General features: G+C 40.9%; 1 protein-coding gene across 2 annotated transcripts; it reads left to right on the forward strand.

Annotated features, from left to right (window-relative positions):
* Window positions 1–10684: 10684 nt before the first annotated feature.
* aktip (akt interacting protein) lies at window positions 10685–19550 on the forward strand. 2 transcript variants are annotated; one of them, XM_061814657.1, is made up of 11 exons: window positions 10708–10825; window positions 10884–10954; window positions 11646–11796; window positions 15842–16050; window positions 16152–16216; window positions 16337–16437; window positions 16879–16967; window positions 17037–17135; window positions 17776–17883; window positions 17963–18023; window positions 18612–19550. In XM_061814657.1, exons 3-11 carry the CDS (start codon window positions 11749–11751, stop codon window positions 18717–18719), a joined length of 888 nt encoding a protein of 295 aa, XP_061670641.1. In that variant the 5' UTR covers window positions 10708–10825; window positions 10884–10954; window positions 11646–11748; the 3' UTR covers window positions 18720–19550. The 2 variants fall into 2 exon arrangements, with proteins under 2 accessions (XP_061670640.1, XP_061670641.1); XM_061814656.1 differs by lacking the exon at window positions 10884–10954 and having other exon boundaries at window positions 10685–10825.
* Window positions 19551–19909: the final 359 nt, after the last annotated feature.

Raw genomic sequence — 19909 nt, forward strand, 5'->3', positions numbered from 1 at the left:
CAGACAACAGCCACACTCACAATCACACCGAGGGGCAACTTAGAGTGTCCAATTAATGTTTCATGTTTTTGGGATGTGAGAGGAAACCGGAGTGGCCAGAGAAAACACACGCAGGCACAGGGAGAACGTGCAAACTCCACACAAGCGGGGCCAGGATCGAACCCTGGACCTCAGAACTGTGAGGCCAGTGCTTTACAACTGATTTACAAATTATATTATGAATTTATCTAATACCAAACCCTAACCCTTTTTCTTCACATTAGATTACTCCTGAAAGTTCCTGAAAAATGAAACTAAAGTTTGGTTAACAAGTTGGACAAATCTGAACAAAAAATAAAATCAAATCTCCCATATCATGAAATCAGGCTTAAAGAAATGGAGAAGTGGAAGGATTGATAAATTCTCTCAGCTCCCAGAAGCTGTCGGTGTGTAGCCACACTGGACTCAATGAAGATACACCCCACTGAACTTTCAGCTGTCAATCAAATACTGTACATTTTGACATCTAGCACATGCCTACACAACCGGAAATGATTGCGTTGCAAAAAATATATCTCCAAAAATATCTGCTTCAAGGTCTCTCAACTGGAATAAAAATCTGGAATACAACGGGACGACGAAGCAAGAACGATGATGTAGTGTAGGTTTACTGTATCTGTAGTCCGTGATGATAAATTGCAGGGACTCATTGTTGGAGGGCTAGGACTCATTGTTCCCAGACGCGTATAATGGGACTCACATATTTAAAGTGTAAAATGATCTGACACACACGCACACCAGGGATGATAACTATCGTACCAATAATTCTCGGCTCAATATTGGGGGGTGGGGGGGGGACTATGTCACATTCATTGGTCACATAAATAAATTGGACCAATAAGAAGAGCCGTATCATTACAATGAGCTCTGGTCACCACTCAGAAGCTTTTTGCATTGGCTCCTTGTAGTCATGAATTTTATGACCAGAAGTCTTCACCTACATCACCAAAAATAGTCCAAATCTGCCGTAAATTAGCTTGTGATTACCAGCACTTGCTCAAATTGCAACCATCTTTCCATCTAAAGCCGAGAGAGGAGCAGCGGGGGTGGCTTTGATGCATGCGGATCCACGACTGTCACGGTGGGCTAAAGGAAGATGCATAGGGGTAATAACGATGCAACTTCCTTTATCACTTTAGCTCACTGGACACAAAATTAGATCATCTACAAATGGAATTAACCTCAAAACACACAATGGCCCTCCTTCATTCGCAGCAGCCCTCCTTAGTCCTGCAGGGAAATGTGCAGACGCATATCCGCTAATACAAGGTCTGTCTGTTGGGTAGATCTTGCTTCGTATCTGTAAATGCTATGTTTTTGGGACAATAGCAAGCAATGCAACGCAGCAGTTTTGATTAGCCATTGCATTTACAACGTTATGAGGATGTTCAACTGCAATTCAAATTTTGAATCACGGCAATGGTCAGCCGTTCATGAAAAGTACTTGTTCAACGCGGCACCATGTCTGACAATTCACTGGCATTCAGTCACTTGTGTACAGAGTGTTGAGTGTGTAGAGGGCCCAAGTCAGTTATTTTCAGACGATCCCCATTCATTAGGATTTTCGTATGGTACAGCAGCCTAAATATTGTTCTCCGCCTAATTGCAGTGTTCTTATCGAAACACTAGCTTCCATCCACCCTTGCAGACGGATGACTGGTTTCCAGCAAAGGCGGCTTCAAATTGATTGAGCTGTCCTTGAACATCTGTTGTCCTGCCAAGTCTCAAAGGTAATCCCGCTAATGGCCCTATAAGCTATTCACATAAACACAAACATAAATAAAAATGTTTCCGAAGTGAGTCCCGTCATTGACTCGCCGGTAATCAATTCTGCAGTCACATCAGTTAATGAAGGCTCAGGAAGTAGAGAACAAGATATATACGGCAATCAATGCCCGGCACTGGACGGGCGTCGAGTGACAGTCGCATCTCCGACGGGAGTCCGAATTTACACACCGAGTCTGTCGGGAGGGAGGATGGTGGAAAAATTGAGCGGCGGAATGTTGTCTGCATCGACACGGGCAGAAATTATGGCCCTGAGTGAAGTCGCTGCAACGGAGGGATGACATTTCATTGTTTAACGTTGGCGAAGACAATATATGACTGCATGAGTGACACGTCAGCAAGTGTTTGTTGCAGTGTTCTCTGAACGACAGAAAGTTGTCAATCCAAACAGTGAATCGCCATTTCCAAAAAGTAAACTGTTTAAATTGTGTACAGCCACAATGTAATAGTTGTGTGCCATCATCCACGACTGGTTAGCAAGTAAATACTACTGGGCTAATATTGCTGATACCGATGCCAATACTTTAAAGTCATTAAGGTGGAGGTATCATCAAATTACTGAATGAATTACATTTTTATGACTGTCGAGTGTTTTTATGAATTAATTTGTAAAAACCCAGGATGGAAATTAGGCAACGTTTATAAGCAAATGGAAAATACTTGGTTTATCACATTTGAGTTTCCAACAAAAAACATTAATATAACACCCAACCATCCATCTATTTTCCTAGCCACTTATCCTCACGAGGGTCACAGGTAGTTCTGGAGCCTATCCCAGCTGTTAACAGGCAGGAGGCGGGGTACACCCTGAACTGGTTGCCAGCCAATCGCAGGGCACATGGAGACAAACAGCTGCACTCACAATGACACCTAGGGGCAATTTAGAGTGTCCAATTAATGTTGCATATTTTTGAGATGTGGGTGGAAACCGAAGTGCCCGAAGAAAACCCATGCAGGCACGTGGAGAACATGCAAACTCCACACAGGCGGGGGCGGGATCGAACCCAGGTCCTCAGAGCTGTGAGGCCAAAGCTTTATCAGCTTATTCACCGTGCCGCCTTAATATAACAAAACAATACAAAAACAAAATTATAAAATGAATCCCTTCATTCCACTTGTTTTCTGGATTTGATAGCAAAACGTTTGTTAAAATATCAGAAAAAACATGTGTAAATAAATAAGAAACCACCAGTGACTTACTGCATTTGCCCGAAATATTTACCGATTTTTGATGGCTCTTCTGCAGTGTGGACAGGGGAGTACCAGAAACAAAAGAGCTGCCACTCACCAACCGACTGGGCTGAACACAACTGAGCTGTCGTGCGGTATGTGTAATTTGTCAACAGGCTTGATGTGTCGCAGGTCACAGCCAATCACAATCTTTGACTAAGGCTGAAAATACATTTTACTCAAGTGAGATGCCGAAGGGCCCGGTGGTGCCCCAAGCCAATTAACATCATATAATGTGTTTTCTATCAATACTTACAACTAACAACTGTTCATAATTCAATATTCACTCTTTATGTCTAACGTGCCGAAATATGTTTAAGTGAAGTTTCTAACCAAAATGTACACAAACGGCATGTACTGGGTACATGCAAATGAATTGGAATAGGCGAGAATCCTTTAGTTAAAATATCCACATTCACGCTTTCATTCTCACCTGTGTTAATCTCTTCAGCAACCCACTTTCAATATTAATCTTGTATTTTGTGGTTTAAGAAATGTGATAAGGTACAAAATTCCGTCATTGCAGCATTAAAATGCACATCGAGTCTAACTCAATAACGATATTGGTCGCATTTCTATCGTTCAGCCTACCACTACTGGACTTGTTATGGGTTCGTGCAAACATCCATATATGGTGGTGCTCAGCTTTAAAATTATTTGTTATATGCTTTCTATAGATTTTCATTTATTTAGAAATCTTTGTTTTTTTTTTTTTTTTTTTTACAAAATACAAGGATCAAATTCATAACATTTTCCTCTGTATAAATTCATGTGAAAAACTAACAAAAGAACTTGTTGTTTTCGTGCACATAGATATGCAAGTTCTTTCAGGCTACCGCTGTTCTAATTTTCACTACAACTTGTGGCAAACTTTTCAGTAATATGGTGGACTTTTTCATGCGCCATTTCTTTTTTATTTTGTAAATATTTTGTCACATTTTCAACATTTTGCCGTGCTTTAAATGTTTGGGAAGCAGAGATAAGCAAAATTTTAAATTAAAGTGGTGAAGCTCAACATTGTGACATAGTTATTGAAACATCCATCCATCCATCTATTTTCTTAGCTGCTTATCCTCACAAGGGTCGCGGGAGTGTTGGATCCTATCCCAGCTTTCAACGGGCAGGAGGTGGGGTACCACCCGAACTTGTTGCCAGCCAATCGCAAGGCACATTGAGACAAACACTCACAATCACACCTAGGGGCAATTTAGAGTGTCCAATTAATGTTAGTGAAACAGTTCATTCAATTATTTGGGGGGGAGACAAATTTCTCAAAATGGAGAAAGTAGGATTTGAAATCTCAAAATTAGACTAAAAAATAAATCTTAGACCCAAGTCTTGAGGTGAATAAAGGAGGAGTGCCCACTCCAGGTAGCGAATGAAGTTTGCCCCAAGTAGAAGAGGTGAAGTAAGGGGCTTGTTCACGAGTAAGGGAAGGATGGAACCCGAGGTGTGATCATGACAGTGGATTTGCTCAGCGTCTGCAGTGATGCGAACTCTGTGTTGGTCTGTCGGTGGAGAGACTATCTGTCTCCACCCAGGCCGGGAATGCCTCAGGATTTCTCTATTAGAGCTGGACGAACTTGCTCGAGAGAGGGAAGGGAAGGAAGCTTTTTTGCTTATATATAGATGGATGGATGGATGATGGATGGATGGATGGATGGATGGATGGATGGATGGATGGATGGATGGATGGATGGATGGATGGATGGATGGATGGATGGATGGATCATGGTATATGGTAACCATATATGTGGAAGAAGACTTCCCACAAAAATATTCAGACTAGTATTCTTGTGACATTCTGATGCTTTTTTGTCACAATATTATGTTTATCCTCCTAACATAACAAAATTGTATATTATCATAGGTTTATTACATAAAATTTGTTTATTAATCACTGCCTTAAACCATGTGCTATTTTACAAAGTTGTTAGCTTTTATGTAGTCCACCTAATAAGCATGTTGTACTAGTAACTAATTGAGAATTACTTTCATTTAACACAGGAACGTCCAGTACATGCAAAGATAGACAGATGATGTTCTTTAATCTCTCACATCTCTAAAAATATCTTTATATGAGAGACAAAGCTCTCATTTTGGATCGCTCCTGCTGTCATGCAATATTCATAAATTTGATTTCAAATCTGCTCTCCTTTTATTAGTTTGGATATTATTAAACGCGATTGCTTCTTCTTAATAGAATATATTTGTGGGAGCCTGCTGGCTCTCGTTAGGAGCTGATATTCAAATTCAATAACATGGCCCGTACTTAGTGCATGGCACTAATAAATGCCAATGTATGATGCATATGCAGACGGGGCTCAGCGCGGATGTTGTGGCAGGCAGTAATAATGCCGTCAGCGTCCTTCACGAGGAAGGGGGCGATGAGGGGGGACTGTGGCGTACGAAGCCCAGGTGACCTACATACTGCTGCAGGGAGTATGGATGGGTGGAGGTGCTGAAGGGAGGAGAGCTGCCACATCTGATTTCCTCGTATGCATGATTTCACGAGTCAAGACGAAGCCCCAAAAAACATACACGCTAGGGGTGAGGATCACAGAGTAACTCGTGATACGTATGAGCAACAATATCAATACCTGATGTTTGAATATAAACACCAGTGAGCGATAACAATACAATAGTTTGCAATATAGATATTTTGGTTACAATGTTGGCCTCACATTTCTGAGTACTGGGGTTCAAATCCGGCCCCACCTGTGTGGAGTTTGCATGTTCACCCCATGCCTGCGTGGGTTTTCCCCGGGCACTCCGGTTTTCTCCCACATCCCAAAAACAAGCAACTTTGATTGGACACTCTAAATTGCCCCTGGTGTGATTGTGGGTGCAGAAGTTTGTCTCTATGTGCCCTGCGATTGGGTGGAAACCAGTTCTGGGTATACCCCGCCTCCTGCCCGTTGACAGCTGGGATAGGCTCCAGCACTCTCCGCGACCCTTATGAGGATAAGTGGCTAAGAAAATGGATGGATGGATCTTTACTTGTCAAGTTTGTACACAACACAAAAGGAGTTTATCTCTGGTCGTGGTAAGTAACATTTAGCTGAAGGCCACAAAAGACCACCAAGTTTCAGGAAGTCTCTACTGTACACCAAATGATTTTACGGCTCCTGCAACGACAACGATTGACCAAAACGCTAACGTTCCAGTTCACAGGGCCAGCTCTGGTGCCACACTTTTTATCCTTTCCTTGGTTAATACTCGGCGTCCCAGTTGTTGGCCTGATTTTTTTTTTTTTTTTTTTTCAGAATTTTATCAGGCAACCTGCTCCTCCAAAGGTTGCAGCTTAAGAAGCTTTGAAGCGGCAGAGAGTGACCTTTACTTTTATTATGAGAATTTCTATTTCATCATTATTATGGTGGAGTGAAATGTATGCATATGAGCAGCATAATGGATTTCGTTTTCATTAGTTGTGTAAAATGCCAGTCGGGTGAATGAATGGAAGGGCAGACTCGAGTGCCTGACAGATTACCCAACCCACCCTCATCTGCCATGATCTGACAATCGGAATTAATATCTACTCCTCATCCTGTTGTCATTTTGTTGGCGGAGGTTTTCGCTGGCAACTTTATGGAGGTAACATTATCAAGAGCTTTTCAAAGCGCTTCTTCCATCTTGCTTGCACTCGAGTGCGCCCAACACTTTTTACTGTCAATCACGGAGTGATAATATGCCGACAGTTCTCTCATTTGCTTTAATAAAATTGCAGGCTTATTTTTTTTTTTGAAGTGCAGTCATTACAACAAATAATTGCTGCATTTAGATTTTAGCCTGGCAATAAGCCTCAGGGATAAGATAAGATGATGGTTAGATGAAGAATCTCCCTGCTGGGTGAATTTTAGCCCAGTTGTTCATATTTGCAAAATGAATATTACATTTAAATCTAGACCTGACTTTCTTTATTCAAACTAACATTGTTATTACACATTATCCCAATAGCAAGTCATCCATTTTCCACTCGTTCTCTGCGCTTTGGCAGCTTCGATGGGGGACCACCAGCTGTCATTTAAACCAAATTGTAGATGTGAATGGGCGGTGTAAAATTCTCAGAGGAAAAAGAGAGACAGAAAAGAGCATATTTCATCTCCAGTTTAAATATGCCGCTGGCTGTCCAGATTTGATTCATGACTGTAAAAATAGCTGATAAAATATCCATTGTTGACAGGCAGCCGAAAACAAGGGAAATGTGTGCTTGTTTGTGATCACAGGAGCTGGGATTATTTTATACAGTATAGGCAAGGCCCAGACCAAACTGTTAACAACAGTGTAGGAAAAGCTAGATTTTGGGTGTGATAAAAAACATCGCCCAAGTTTCACATTCTCTGTTTTTCTTCACTGAAAGCTATTTTCAGTTGGCGACCCATTCAGGGTGCCGTCCCTGCCTTATTAATGCCCGAAGTTACCTGGAATAGGCTTCGGCAATCCCGTGGTTTGGCTAGAACAATGGAGGTTGATCGTGAAAGCACTAAAAAGTTGTTTAAGCCTATTTCCTAAACATCTATTGTTTTTACTCCCTTGATCTTCCTGTTTGATGTATGATACAATGTACATGACAAGTTTTGGGAGTTTGAACGTTCTCCCCGTGCCTGCGTGGGTTTTCTCTAGGCTCTCCGGTTTCCTCCCACATCCCAAAAACATGCATGGTAAGATGACTGAAGACTTTAAATTGTCCGTAGGTGTGAATTGTGTGTTTGAATGGTTGTTTGTCTTTATCTGCCCTGCGATTGGCTGGCGACCAGCTGATGGTGGACCCAGTCTCTCGCCTGAAGCCATTTTACCGTTCCCTTACTCAGAATAAGCAGTTCTGAAAATGTATGGATGGATTAACCTATTTTGCATGTTTCCGGAATGTGGAAAAACATGCAATCTCCATGTGGGAAGGGTAGATCTTAGATTTGAAAACAGAACATCAGAACTTTAAAGGGAAATTCCAGTGGTTTGGATTAACAAGGTATCCAATAGGTCATGTCATATGTCCTGTACCTTGACAATGTGGTGTTGATCCTCTCTGAGTTAATGTTTTTTTGGGAATATTTTTATTGGCAATTACGAATTTTCATGGGTGTCGCCATTTTAGCGAGTCACATGACCTACATGCGCAGACGTGATGTAATAGGCATGACACCAAAGGCTGGCTTACATTGGGAAACAATTGTGGCCAGCGCTGATTTCTGGAATTTATCTTCATCTGATGAAGAAATAGCAGTATCGGTCGATCGGGAAGACACAGGGATAATTCCATATAGATTTGAACCTATGGCTGTAAATGATATAGAATTTCCCTTTAAGCCAGATGTGCTCGCCACTTGCTTCACTGTTCCAATACTCCCTGCGACCCTGGTGAGGATGAGTGGTGTGGGAAATGAATGAATGAATGTTCCAATATTTTCGGAGAGAAGTGAACATTATTCAGTGAGTGCCTCTCTAACTGTTAAAAGTTCACATAAATGTTGAATGGTAAACTAAAAGAAAAAAACTGCTGTGTGTCACACATTCAATTAGTTAATCCAATCTCCCCGCAGTCATTACGTCCATTAGTATATTTGTTTGACCAAAACAAGGTCACAAGTTGATGAGCTAAAGATACTTCATTAGAAAAGCAACGGCGTGTGCATTTGTTAGTGTCGGATAGTTGATCCCAATGTCGAAAGAAGGCAAAGGAGCCATCAACTTATTTGTTTGGAGGTCGCGTCTCATTTGCGTGTGTCAAAGAAGCACAGTCGACCTTGCCTCCTCGTCTCGGCTTCTCAAATAAGCGAGCGGGACAATAATTAGCTTTGTCAGTCAAGTGTACATAGGACAATACACAATCAAATAACAAATAATGAGGTCAATAATTTCTATTTACTCTCAAACTTGGACAATGTCATTCCCCCCTCATTAATACAACCTCTCATGCGTTAAATTAGCTTTTTTTTTTCTTCTCACCCGGACAAATACTGTATAATCAGGTGTAATTATAAGGAAATCAATCCATCAATGGAGCGCCAAAGAAGTGTGGTCAAACTAAAAGAAATCCGAGACGCAGATGGCAGGGACGCACTCCAGCCTCGAGGGACAGTTGCTGTGCACCCCACCGAAACGTTCAATTTGAAGCGAGTGTGGATTGTCGCGTGTCCTCACGCAGGAAGGTGTTTACCCCTTAACTTTGTAAAATTAGCTGTATTATTCTACAGTGCCACCTAGGGCTGAGCGATTCATCAGATTTATTTAGGCCTCGCATCGCCTGTACAAAATTACATGAGAAAAGAGCGTTCAGAAGTTGCCAACAGACATATGCACCAGCCGAGTTATGTAGTTTGACAGCAACATTGATTATGTTAAATTGTTGTTTTTCCCAAGGGAAGCTTAAGCGAGTACAGTTGGCATTTGACACAAATCACCTAGTTTGCAGCACACAAGAAAGGAAGGAAATAGATACAATCTTCAGTGGGGGTTGTCCTCATTACACTCTTTTTGCATGTATGAAGTGTTATTCACACTCTGATGGTGACTATCTGAGCACATATTAAAGAACTTTACAATTAGTGTGGATTTTGGAGTTTAATTGTCACATATAAATTAATGGTAGTTGAATACATTTCGAGCAAATAAACTGTAATCTTTATTTTCAATAAATATCATTTTTTACAGGTAAGTTGTTTGACAATTCAACTGGGAAGTTTGAATGTCAAAATCATTTTCGTTTAGGAATGACAATTTTGATTAAATCGAGTCAAACTATACTTTTGGTACATAAAATGCAACTCATAGTCCATCCATTTTCCTTGCCGCTTATCCTCACGAGGGTCACAGGATTGCTGGAGCCTTCCCCAGCTGTCAACGGGCAGTAGGCAGTGTACACCATGAACTGGTTGCCAGCCAATCGCAGGGCACAAGAGACAAACAGTCGCACTCACATTCACACCTAGGGGCAATTTAGCGTGTCCAATTAATGTTGCATGTTTTTGGGATGTGGGAGGAAACCAGAGTGCCCGGAGAAAACCCACACAGGCACGGGGAGATCATGCAAACTCAGGCGGGGCCGGGGATCAAACCCGGGACCTCAGAACTGTGAGGCCAACGCTTTACCAGCTGAACCACCATGCCGTCCTCATAGTCCTTTACATGACCCCTAACCCCCTACACACAATGACACAAACGTTGAAAATAATAATGTAGACAGATGGACCTGAGGTTGGGTGGAGAGCATCCAGGTGAGGAAATAACTCAAGGAGCCGCCTGAACCAGAACCAATGGACTGTTTTTTTTTCTTTCATTTTTTATTGTATTTTTTTATCAGATGTAGAATTAACAACAATAGTGCTAAATATTCTCAGTGCAATGTCTTGATATAGCTGTGACTTCACGTAATTGTTTGCCAAAAAGTTACCAGATGGACGTAATTTGGTGTCTTCTCGGCAACTTTCTTGAAATATTCCATATTTCACCGAAGTGCCAGTTTAGTACAATAGTATTCTTAAAAAAAAAAAAAAAGAAGAAAAAAGTTTCATCCACACGTCGTCGCTGTGGTCTCGGCACAAATCTTGTTTTTGTTTCGCGCATGACAGAGCTATAACCAATGCGATACCCGAACGTCATTTCTATTGACCAATGATAATGCGTACTCGCCCGTAGAAACGCCCACCTCTGGCAAGTTAGATTGAGCTCCAGCTGTCAAAGTGTTTAGCGACAAGCCCCACAAGCTAGTTTGGCCGTGTTTATACCCGAGAAAATGGCGAGCACCTGAGGTTTTGGTACCACTCGAGTCAAGGTAAACATTTTTAGTGGGTTATTGTGTGTCCCTGTTAAGCACGGTGAGTTTATTCTAGCATCAAATTCGGACGGCATACAAGTTGTCATCGACGCTACATCTACTAAGGCTAACGCTAAAAGGAAGCAGGTGAGGTTACGTCAGATTGTTTTTAAAACAGCCCTGAGAGTCGTTTTGAGCAATAAATAGATAATGTCTCTTCAAAATAACACCTTTTTAATGAAGAACTAGAAGTCATCCACGCAAATAACAATTCCCCCGACTAGGCGAATGACACTAAAATTTAACAGCCTGTCAGGGTTGCTGCTCAGCGACCAAGTTTTCAAATGTACTGTACATGTATCGTTCACATATTCAACCGACTATTGCATGAATTAGGTGGTAAAGAGTTTTCGAAACATGTCAAACACCCCTTGGTGTGCTGGGTATACCAGTAAAAGAATCTAAGCCTTTCCAAACCTTTTTTGAGCTGAGGAAAAACATTTACATAAGAATAAAACTCGTGGCCTACAACCCAGCATGTCACACAAGGGATGGAATGACAGAATAATAATCGCGTCTCAATCTATTTTTAAGTGTATTTAATTAACCTTACATCTCAATTAACATTTGGCCCAGTGTAGTAAAACTCGTAGCTATTATTGTTGTATTAATGGCAGAAGGTGGAAACAGGTTAATTGAACCTTATACCTTCTGTAAGAAAAACATTTAATTTTTCTGTTTGTCACCATACATCTTTGGCATAGATATATGAACAAAGATACATTACTTCCGGTCAGTATGACAGTTTTATCACCAATTTTTCGTTATGTGTCCTTAGCTGCAGAAACACAAAAATTGCTTCCTGAATGGCTTGTCCAGCACCTGCCAGGGGACCTACTTAAGAAAAAGGGGGGACTCCACACTGAACTTCTTCATGAGTAATGAACCTAAACCCCTTCTGGAGCATGTCTGCCAATACGAGTCGTAAGGTAATGTAAATGAAACAGGCTGTAGTAAGTTGGGTTACAATGAGCCGATTCCTCACATTGAGCTATATAGGCATTTGCTGGTGGAAATCCATCCATTTTCAGATCCTCTTATCCTCACAAAGGTTGCGGGAGTGCTGGAGCCTATCTTTGGGTCGGAGACTGGGTACACCCTGCACATAGAGACAAATAACAGTCGCACTCAGAGTCACACCTCGTGGCAATTTAGAGTCTGCAATTAGTGCATGTTTTTTGGGATGCGGGAGGAACCCGGAGTGCCCAGAGAAAACCCACGCAGGCACGGAAACTCCACACAGGCGGGACCAACATTTGAAACCTGGTCCTCACAACTGTGAGGCAGATGCTCTAACCAGTTGTTGCACTATACCCCTGCTGGTGGAACAATGAGGATTTTATGGTGTCTTGTGGGACATGTTTGCTGTACGAACCCTAGAGGCTCATGAAGTTGTGATTTCCGTGAAGCTGTCATGTTTGCAGTCATAACTTATTTAAATGATTATTTTAGATTACATTTTCCTCTAGGGAAACAATGAAAATATTATCCATCTATTTTCTTAGCCACTTATCCCCACGAGGGTCGTGGGAGTGCTGGAGCCTATCCCTGCTGTCAACGCGCAGGAGGCAGGGTACACCCTGAACTGGTCGCCAGCCAACTGCAACAGCCACACTCACAATCACACCTAGGAGCAATTTAGAGTCTCCAATTAATCTTGCATGTTTTTGGGATCTGGGAGAAAACCGGAGTGCCCGTAGAAAACCCACCCAGGCACGGGGAGAACGTGCAAACTCCACTCAGGCGGGTCCGGGATCGAACCCGGGACCTCAGAACTGTGAGGCCAACGCTTTCCAGCTGACCACCTTGCCGCCCAAAATATTGTCCATTCATCCATTTATTTGGGTTACAGGTGAGCTTTAGAGCTCATGCACCTACGTCATAAAATCACGTGATTTTTGTTTACCCCGCCATATTGCCGGTCAAGCTAAGCATTGCTCAATGCTAAGTCGGTTGGAGATGACACAGAAATATGCCTTGTAACATGACGCCTAGAGTCTTGTCCGATACCGTCAGACATTTAGAAGGTGAAAATAAATGACGGTACGTGGAAAAATTAGATATACTCGGCATAGAAGACCCCTATTTAATGCCGAAGTCTGTTTTCACTGATAAGAAATCGGACTGTTAATTCACTTCCACTTGTCTTGGACAACTGGATATACACATGGATCTGGTAAGTAAGTCGTTGAGATTTACACGGAAAAGTTTGAAAGCGTATAAAAGTGCGGACGCATACGAATACTTTGTTGCTGGATCTGTTCTCATCAGGAATAAATCCCACATAGTGTCGGTTTTGACAGCTTGTGAACGCGGAAGTGTCTTCAGCGACACGTTAACCTTTGCCGGAATCCATCGATCTTTTCCGCTAGTATTCAATACAAATACCAGTATTTAAATAAATAACCCCAGGTTTTCCACGACCTCTCATTCATTAACTATGATTAAAGGGGTAGGGGGGACGAGGATAGAGTTGTCTCCATGGAACGTACATGGAAGCGATTGCGGCCACACTTAACCTCCGTACACCTCTGCGACAGTTTTTTTTGGACAAGCATTGTTCTCAAATGAGCCAACTTGGCATTATAAATATGTTTTGTTAATTTGAGATTGAGAAGAATAATTCCTTCCTGAAATGAAGCGATCGGTACAAAGACGTGTGTATTTTGGTTTGGCACCATCCATCACCTTTAATTGCCAAAATCCATTGATAATTTCTGGTCGTTTCAACTGCTATGCTATAGAATGATCTCTTTGAAGATCTGTCTCGTCTGTTGTGACAACCAACAGCACAACAGGTCTCTGGTATTGTAAATATTCTCCTCCGGTTGAATGTCCCCCACACTGTCGAGCAGCTCTTTTTGACCGGCAATATGATGCCGTGAAAATGGTGACGTCACGTGCATGAGCTCTATAGACTATTGTAGCTTACTTTATGTGTGAGAGGTGGAGCACACCCTGGACTGGTTGCTCACCTATCATAAGGTACATACTGTATAGAAAGGCAATCATTCACACCCACATTTACACATGTAGACTATTCAGCTTCTTTACTGAACCTAGCATGAATGTTTTTGAAACGTGGGAAGAAGTTAGATTACCTGGAGAAACCCGGCAGAAGGACAGCTTGCAAGTGCCAGAGAAAGCCCTGAGCTGAGATTCAAACACCCATTTTCAAATATTTCAGTTTAGCATGCTGTCGCCATATTTTTCACTTTTAAGGATAAGGCTCTGCTTTCAGTGACAATCTAACATTCTTAACACTTGCAACAAGTATCTATTTCCAGTTGTGGTGTCTTGTGCCATGTAGTTATAAATGTGAAATTTCCACTTAACTGTTCACACCAGTAATAAAATGGCTGCACATTTGACAAGGGTCATACAAGATGAGGAGCAGTGTCACCCCGTAGAATGGTAAAAGCACACATCCTCATAGACTGATCCTTTCTTCCATCTTTTGACGGTACACAACCCACTAAAGGTAGAGCTATTCGGCTTCTGGGTGAAATTTTAGGATGAGCCTAAAATGCTCAAATGTCCTGACAGTTGAACTTAAATTGCCATCTAAACTTTTGAATGCACGTATCCAATTCTTTAATGCTTTGGTACAACTTGCAGTTCTCTAACAAGAAGGGGTTTTCCACCAACCAGCCCAGGAACTTTGAATTTCTATCACAAGGTTTTACTGCCCCACGCGGTTTGTGTTTCTATCACATGCAATAGTACAAGCTTAACATAATGTGGGGCGTTGACATACTCTTAACTACTCTAAATGAAGAAGACTCTGCATCTTGCACATGTGTGACTCTTGTAAGGAATTGTTCCTGTTAACTGAATGTCTCTTGTTGTTTGTTCTCGTTGGTTTGTTTGATCTTTGTTCTTAATGTCGTACCAGGGCGGCACCGACTGCCGAGACAAATTCCTTGTGTGCTGTTAGATACTTGGCCATTTAGGCTGATTCTGATATCCAAGATTTCAAGTTAATACATTACATATATATCTAAATTTCAAATCTTTTTCATACATTTGCTTTGCTATTGAGGTGACGCCCAAATTGTACAACAAAAGCTTCCATATATTTGTAGATGTGATTTATCAGCTCGAAATTATAATGGGGGACCTGAACCTGAAGCCTTACAATTACAAGAGAAATTTGAGAATAAATCATCTGCAGGTTTAAGCATATATTTATTTTATTATTTTAGTAAGAATTCTTTTCCCTGTGTCTTGGCATTTAGAGAATTACATTTTTTTTCTTCATGCAAGTTTTCCAGCTATACAGAACATCCGCTCCCATGCTGTTTTATTGACCATGTGCTATGATGTAATGTAATTTTTAACTTGTTACTATATCACATTGCACAATTTATCTGCTTTTGTTTTTTAAGCTTTGTTGTACGCTGCATTTTTTTTTTTGGGACATTTTTAAAATGCAGCAGTGTGAAGTATTTGGTAACAAATATTTGTTTCTGAACATACAGACAAAAAGATGGGCTTCATTTCCTTGCCTTGAACTATGATAACCGCTGCATTGCAATCCAGAGCCGATAACCCCTCCACTTTACCTCCAATCTCATATTTACTGGATTGGACCATCAGAACGTCCCCACCAGGCAACTCCGTGCTGGAATTCCCTAGCTAACGAAGAAGCACACACCCGCTTGGGGTTATAAAACATCGTTTAGATAGTGCATTTTAGGTTCATTCTAAAATTTCACCTACAGTATAAGCTAAATCGTGTAGTTTATGCATTCATATTACTAATGAAGAACAGTGAACAAAGTACAGACAAAAACCAAGATAACCATTTAAAAGGAATTCAAATCTAATAACAAAAAAAATGTATGAAGCAAAATCTCAAAAATTTCAATTTTTGAATTAGGTAAATATTTAGTAAATTATGCTACTGTTCTTTATTCAGTTAGTGCAGAGTGTTGGTGTTCATGCTGAGCTGTGTTGTGGGTTACGCTGCAGAGACCTGAAAGCGAAGACCAGAGCGGACAGGGCGATGTGAAAAGCAGCCCGCCCCGGCTGCCGTTTGGCAAGAAGCAGCTTCCAGCCATCCCTAAGAATGCCGCCACCATCATCAAGGCGGCAGCCTTGGGCAGCCCTGCCCACTCTGCAAACATCCCCCACGCACCCTACGGCCCCTTTTACTTGGAATACTCCCTGTTGGCTGAGTTGTAAGTTGCCCGGCCGGCGCATGAGAAACTGCTTTTAGTTTACATGTATGTTTAGTCCCTTATGTTTTTTTTAATTGATTTGCTTGTCATGTGACCTACAGCACACTCGTGATTAAGCAGAAACTTCCTGGAATTTATGTGCAGCCATCGTACAAGTCAGCACTGAGTAAGTATACATGGAATATGTTGAAATGATTAAAGCATGGCTGGGAAGAAAAAGGAATTCTTGTCACGTAATCTCAACAAAATTGTTATTCCTGGTAATATTTGAGTAATTTGTGTTCAGTGTGGTTTGGGGTCATATTCATCAGACATGGCTTGTACCAGGATGGAGTCTTCAAGTTCACTGTGTATATCCCAGATAACTATCCAGATGCCGATTGTCCGGTGAGTAATGTTTTGGTTGGTCAGTTAAGAAGCAATTCATGAGTAAATGTGCACATCTTAAGATCATATCATTTTTTTTTTTTTTTAAACCCCTAACCTACCACTTGGATATCGAGGGACACTCAATTGCGCAACTTTGTGCATGGATGACGCGCTCTCCGCTCACTTTTTTTTTTTTTTCGTATAGACATTGAAGGGAATACTGTATGTATTTTTCATTACAATATCTATTTTAAAATGTTTATAGGGATGACAGTCCCACTTTAAAGAAAATTGAGCAGTTAATCTTTAGCAGGATTGAGGACGTCTTACACTTTTTGTTTGTTTCATCCAGATGGGCCTTCTTCATGACGTCAACTCTTTGTATGGTTGAATAGCTCCCATTTACAACGAATGGTGTTTTTAAGTCGTTTCAGATTTTGGTTTTATGATGTTTTACAGAAATTAGTGTTCGACATGCCAGTCTTCCATCCTGTTGTTGACCCTGTTTCTGGCGAGCTTGACATCAAAAGAGCTTTTACCAAATGGAGGTGAGCTCAAAATCAATGTACACGCCTTACACCAAAGTATAATATGTACAATTTTGTGTTTTGGTTTAGGCGGAATCATAACCATATCTGGCAAATTCTCATGTATGCACGTACCATTTTCTACAAGATAACCACCTCAGAACCCCTCAATCCAGAAGCTGCTGTACTGTGAGTCTGTTTTTATGTCCTTTAAAATAAAAGCAAAAAGGATCCACCAAACGGCTTGTATGGGGCTACTATAGAACTCTGGCAGCTGCATATGTGGACATTGTCTTATCGTTAAAGCTGCTTTTAAACTGTATATCCAAGTGACCAATTCCAATTGAATCCCTACAGGATTAGGAAAAAAAATAGGGTCTTCCCTCGGACCCATCCATTTACTTTAGCGCTTTTCTCTTTTCGGGCTGTGGGTGAGCAGTAGCCTATCCTAGCTGACGTCGGATGAGAGGCGAGGCTCTCTTTGGGCTAGTTGCCAGCCAATCACAGGGCACATAAACAAATAAGCATTCTCTTTCACAACAATAGAAAATTTACTCTTCAATTAACCAATCATGCATCTTTTTGGAATATGGGAGTATGCAGGAGTACTCGGAGAAAATCAACAGTAACCCCACAGATGACGGCCAGACCTGAGATTCAAACTCACAACCTCAAAACTTTGACGCAGACATACTAACCACCATCGCACTGTTTCACATCACTTGAACCATGCAGTGTGAATCCGGCTTTTTCTGTACATGTCCAGCAGTGTGGCCAATACATCACGTGATCTTTGACCCAAAGTTGTCATAGCTGTTTCCCTGCTCAGGTACGAGAAGGATGTGCAGTTGTTCAAGAGCAAAGTGGTGGACAGCGTGAGACTATGCAACAGTCATCTGTTTGACCAGCCCAAGATAGACGATCCCTACGCAATAAGGTTGATGGGCTGTCCTCACTCTGTCTATTCGGTTGAAGTGCGCGGAAAAATAATGTTGCTTCTTCCCAACGTGTTGCAGCTTTTCTCCTTGGAACCCAGCTGTTCATGAGGAAGCAAAAGAGCGAATGTTCACATATAAAGTGAGTGAGTCCATTGTGGAGTTCATCAAGAATTCCTGCACTTTCTATATATTCTGGGGTGTTTTTAACACCTGTAAGTAGTAGTCAGGAATCAGGTTTGTAAATGATATCGGTTTGTGTTCATATGGTAAAAGTGTAGGTTTAGTAAAACACATCACAACAAACCACATGACATGGCTCTCTCTGTTACAAGAATGTACGGTAGTAAAAGAAGATGTACTGAGTTAAAAGTCAGCCATAGATGTTTTTTGGGGAGGTGCATAATAAGGAAATGAGGACTACAAAAATAAAATAATAAAACAATGTAATAAAACTGATTTCAGACAACCAGTCTTATATTAAAAAATATTTATTGGAAGAACTGAAGACACCAAGTGATTTCCAACTTGCAATCTTTTATATTAAAAAAACAAGCAAACCGAAAATACTTAAAAGTATAAAAGCAAGATTTTTATTTTTAAACTAAAAACTCTGAAAGACAAGTGTGGACACAGTGTTACAGTACTATTTATTCAGTGTTGCGGTGTTTTCACACTAAAGCGTCATCATATTTTTGTGTGGAGCATTAATATTAGTCGTTTCCGCCAGAGACGACCTGAGGACCCCTACAAGGGAACACAGGGCTCCGGCTTGTCCTGGGTCAAACCTGGGTCGACACAGCCCTTCAGCAAAGACGACAGTCCTCCTCGGAGTTGAACCGACGCGTGCGGCGCCACAAGTGGGACGTGCCCTCACCGCAGACCACAAGACATCTACGAGTCGGATCTTCAAACAAGGACGTTATGAATACTGCTCAGCTTTAAAAGCTTCACCCGCCAACAGCTTTAGCAAACTGAAACCAAGTTTATACGGCAAGGATGACAAGTGGATGTCTCCAAAGTAGAATCTAGCAAGTGTTGTGGATATTTCAAGGTCCATATGCACATGCTGGCCAGGTTCGGTGATTACATACTGTTCCAAAAGTCCAAAAAGCGTGCAGTGGACTTCATAATCTCTCGGCTCAGGACTGTTTTTATCTATCTCGCCAGGAATGTCAATCAAAGATGGGCGAAGACCGGACCTTCAACTGGTCTTTTTTTTTTTTTTTTTTTTCCCCCTCCATCCTTACTTTCTTCTGACAATGATTTCTTTTTAAACACGTCATTTGGCTAATTATAATGCAGACTGGTTTTAAATATGTTCCTAAGTAAGGACATGCATGTCATTTTCTGGTGTACTTATTAAAGGTTTGGTGTGTAAATGGTCTTAAGAGGTTTGACTTAAATAAAAAAAAAACTGCTTTGTTTCTCTTCCCCCTCCCTATCAACCCTCTCTGTTCCATGTGACTCCCAAAATTTCATGATATTTTTTTTTTTACTCTTTCACTATCTTGTCAAAAAGCATGTGAAAATGGTTTGCTTTTAATTTAATTTGATTAGATTGAATGATGTGAACATATCTGATTGGTGCTGACAGGCTGCTGCATCTGTTTAAAGTTGTGAAAGGTAACCAAATTTACCTTACTTGAATTAAAAAAAAATTTACCCACAGACCAATTCATATTTCTTTATAAGGTGATGAGATTTGTATATGTATTTCTCTGACATAAAGGTTGATTTATTGCCCATGTTTTCTAAATGTTGATTTTAATATCTCCATTTTATGTTTGCTGATTTTAATTGATTTTTGGTGGGGGATTTTATCAGAAAATGAATGTAAATTGATGAGAATACAGTGTCCTATTTATAGTTTCAAGGGTTAAAAATGTAATAAGATTTTATTAGTTTTAAAAAAATGATTTTTGTGACACCGGGCTCACCCAACAGGACAGTATTATTGAAATAACTCCTAAACAAGTTTTTTTTTTAAAAAAGTCAAAAGCTCAAGATTAGTAAAATGAACAAATA

This window comes from Syngnathoides biaculeatus, chromosome 3, assembly GCF_019802595.1.
Source record: "Syngnathoides biaculeatus isolate LvHL_M chromosome 3, ASM1980259v1, whole genome shotgun sequence".
In the NCBI taxonomy this organism is placed as follows: Eukaryota; Metazoa; Chordata; class Actinopteri; order Syngnathiformes; family Syngnathidae; genus Syngnathoides; species Syngnathoides biaculeatus.

What these genes read in the sequence shown, in the direction of transcription:
- aktip (XM_061814656.1), top strand. Translation starts at nt 11,749, where the DNA reads ATGAACCTAAACCCCTTCTGGAGCATGTCTGCCAATACGAGTCGTAAG. An exon ending in TACTCCCTGTTGGCTGAGTT is followed by an intron (nt 16,051 to 16,151) that starts GTAAGTTGCCCG and finishes TGTGACCTACAG; the next exon opens with CACACTCGTGATTAAGCAGA. An exon ending in AGCGAATGTTCACATATAAA is followed by an intron (nt 18,024 to 18,611) that starts GTGAGTGAGTCC and finishes CGTTTCCGCCAG; the next exon opens with AGACGACCTGAGGACCCCTA.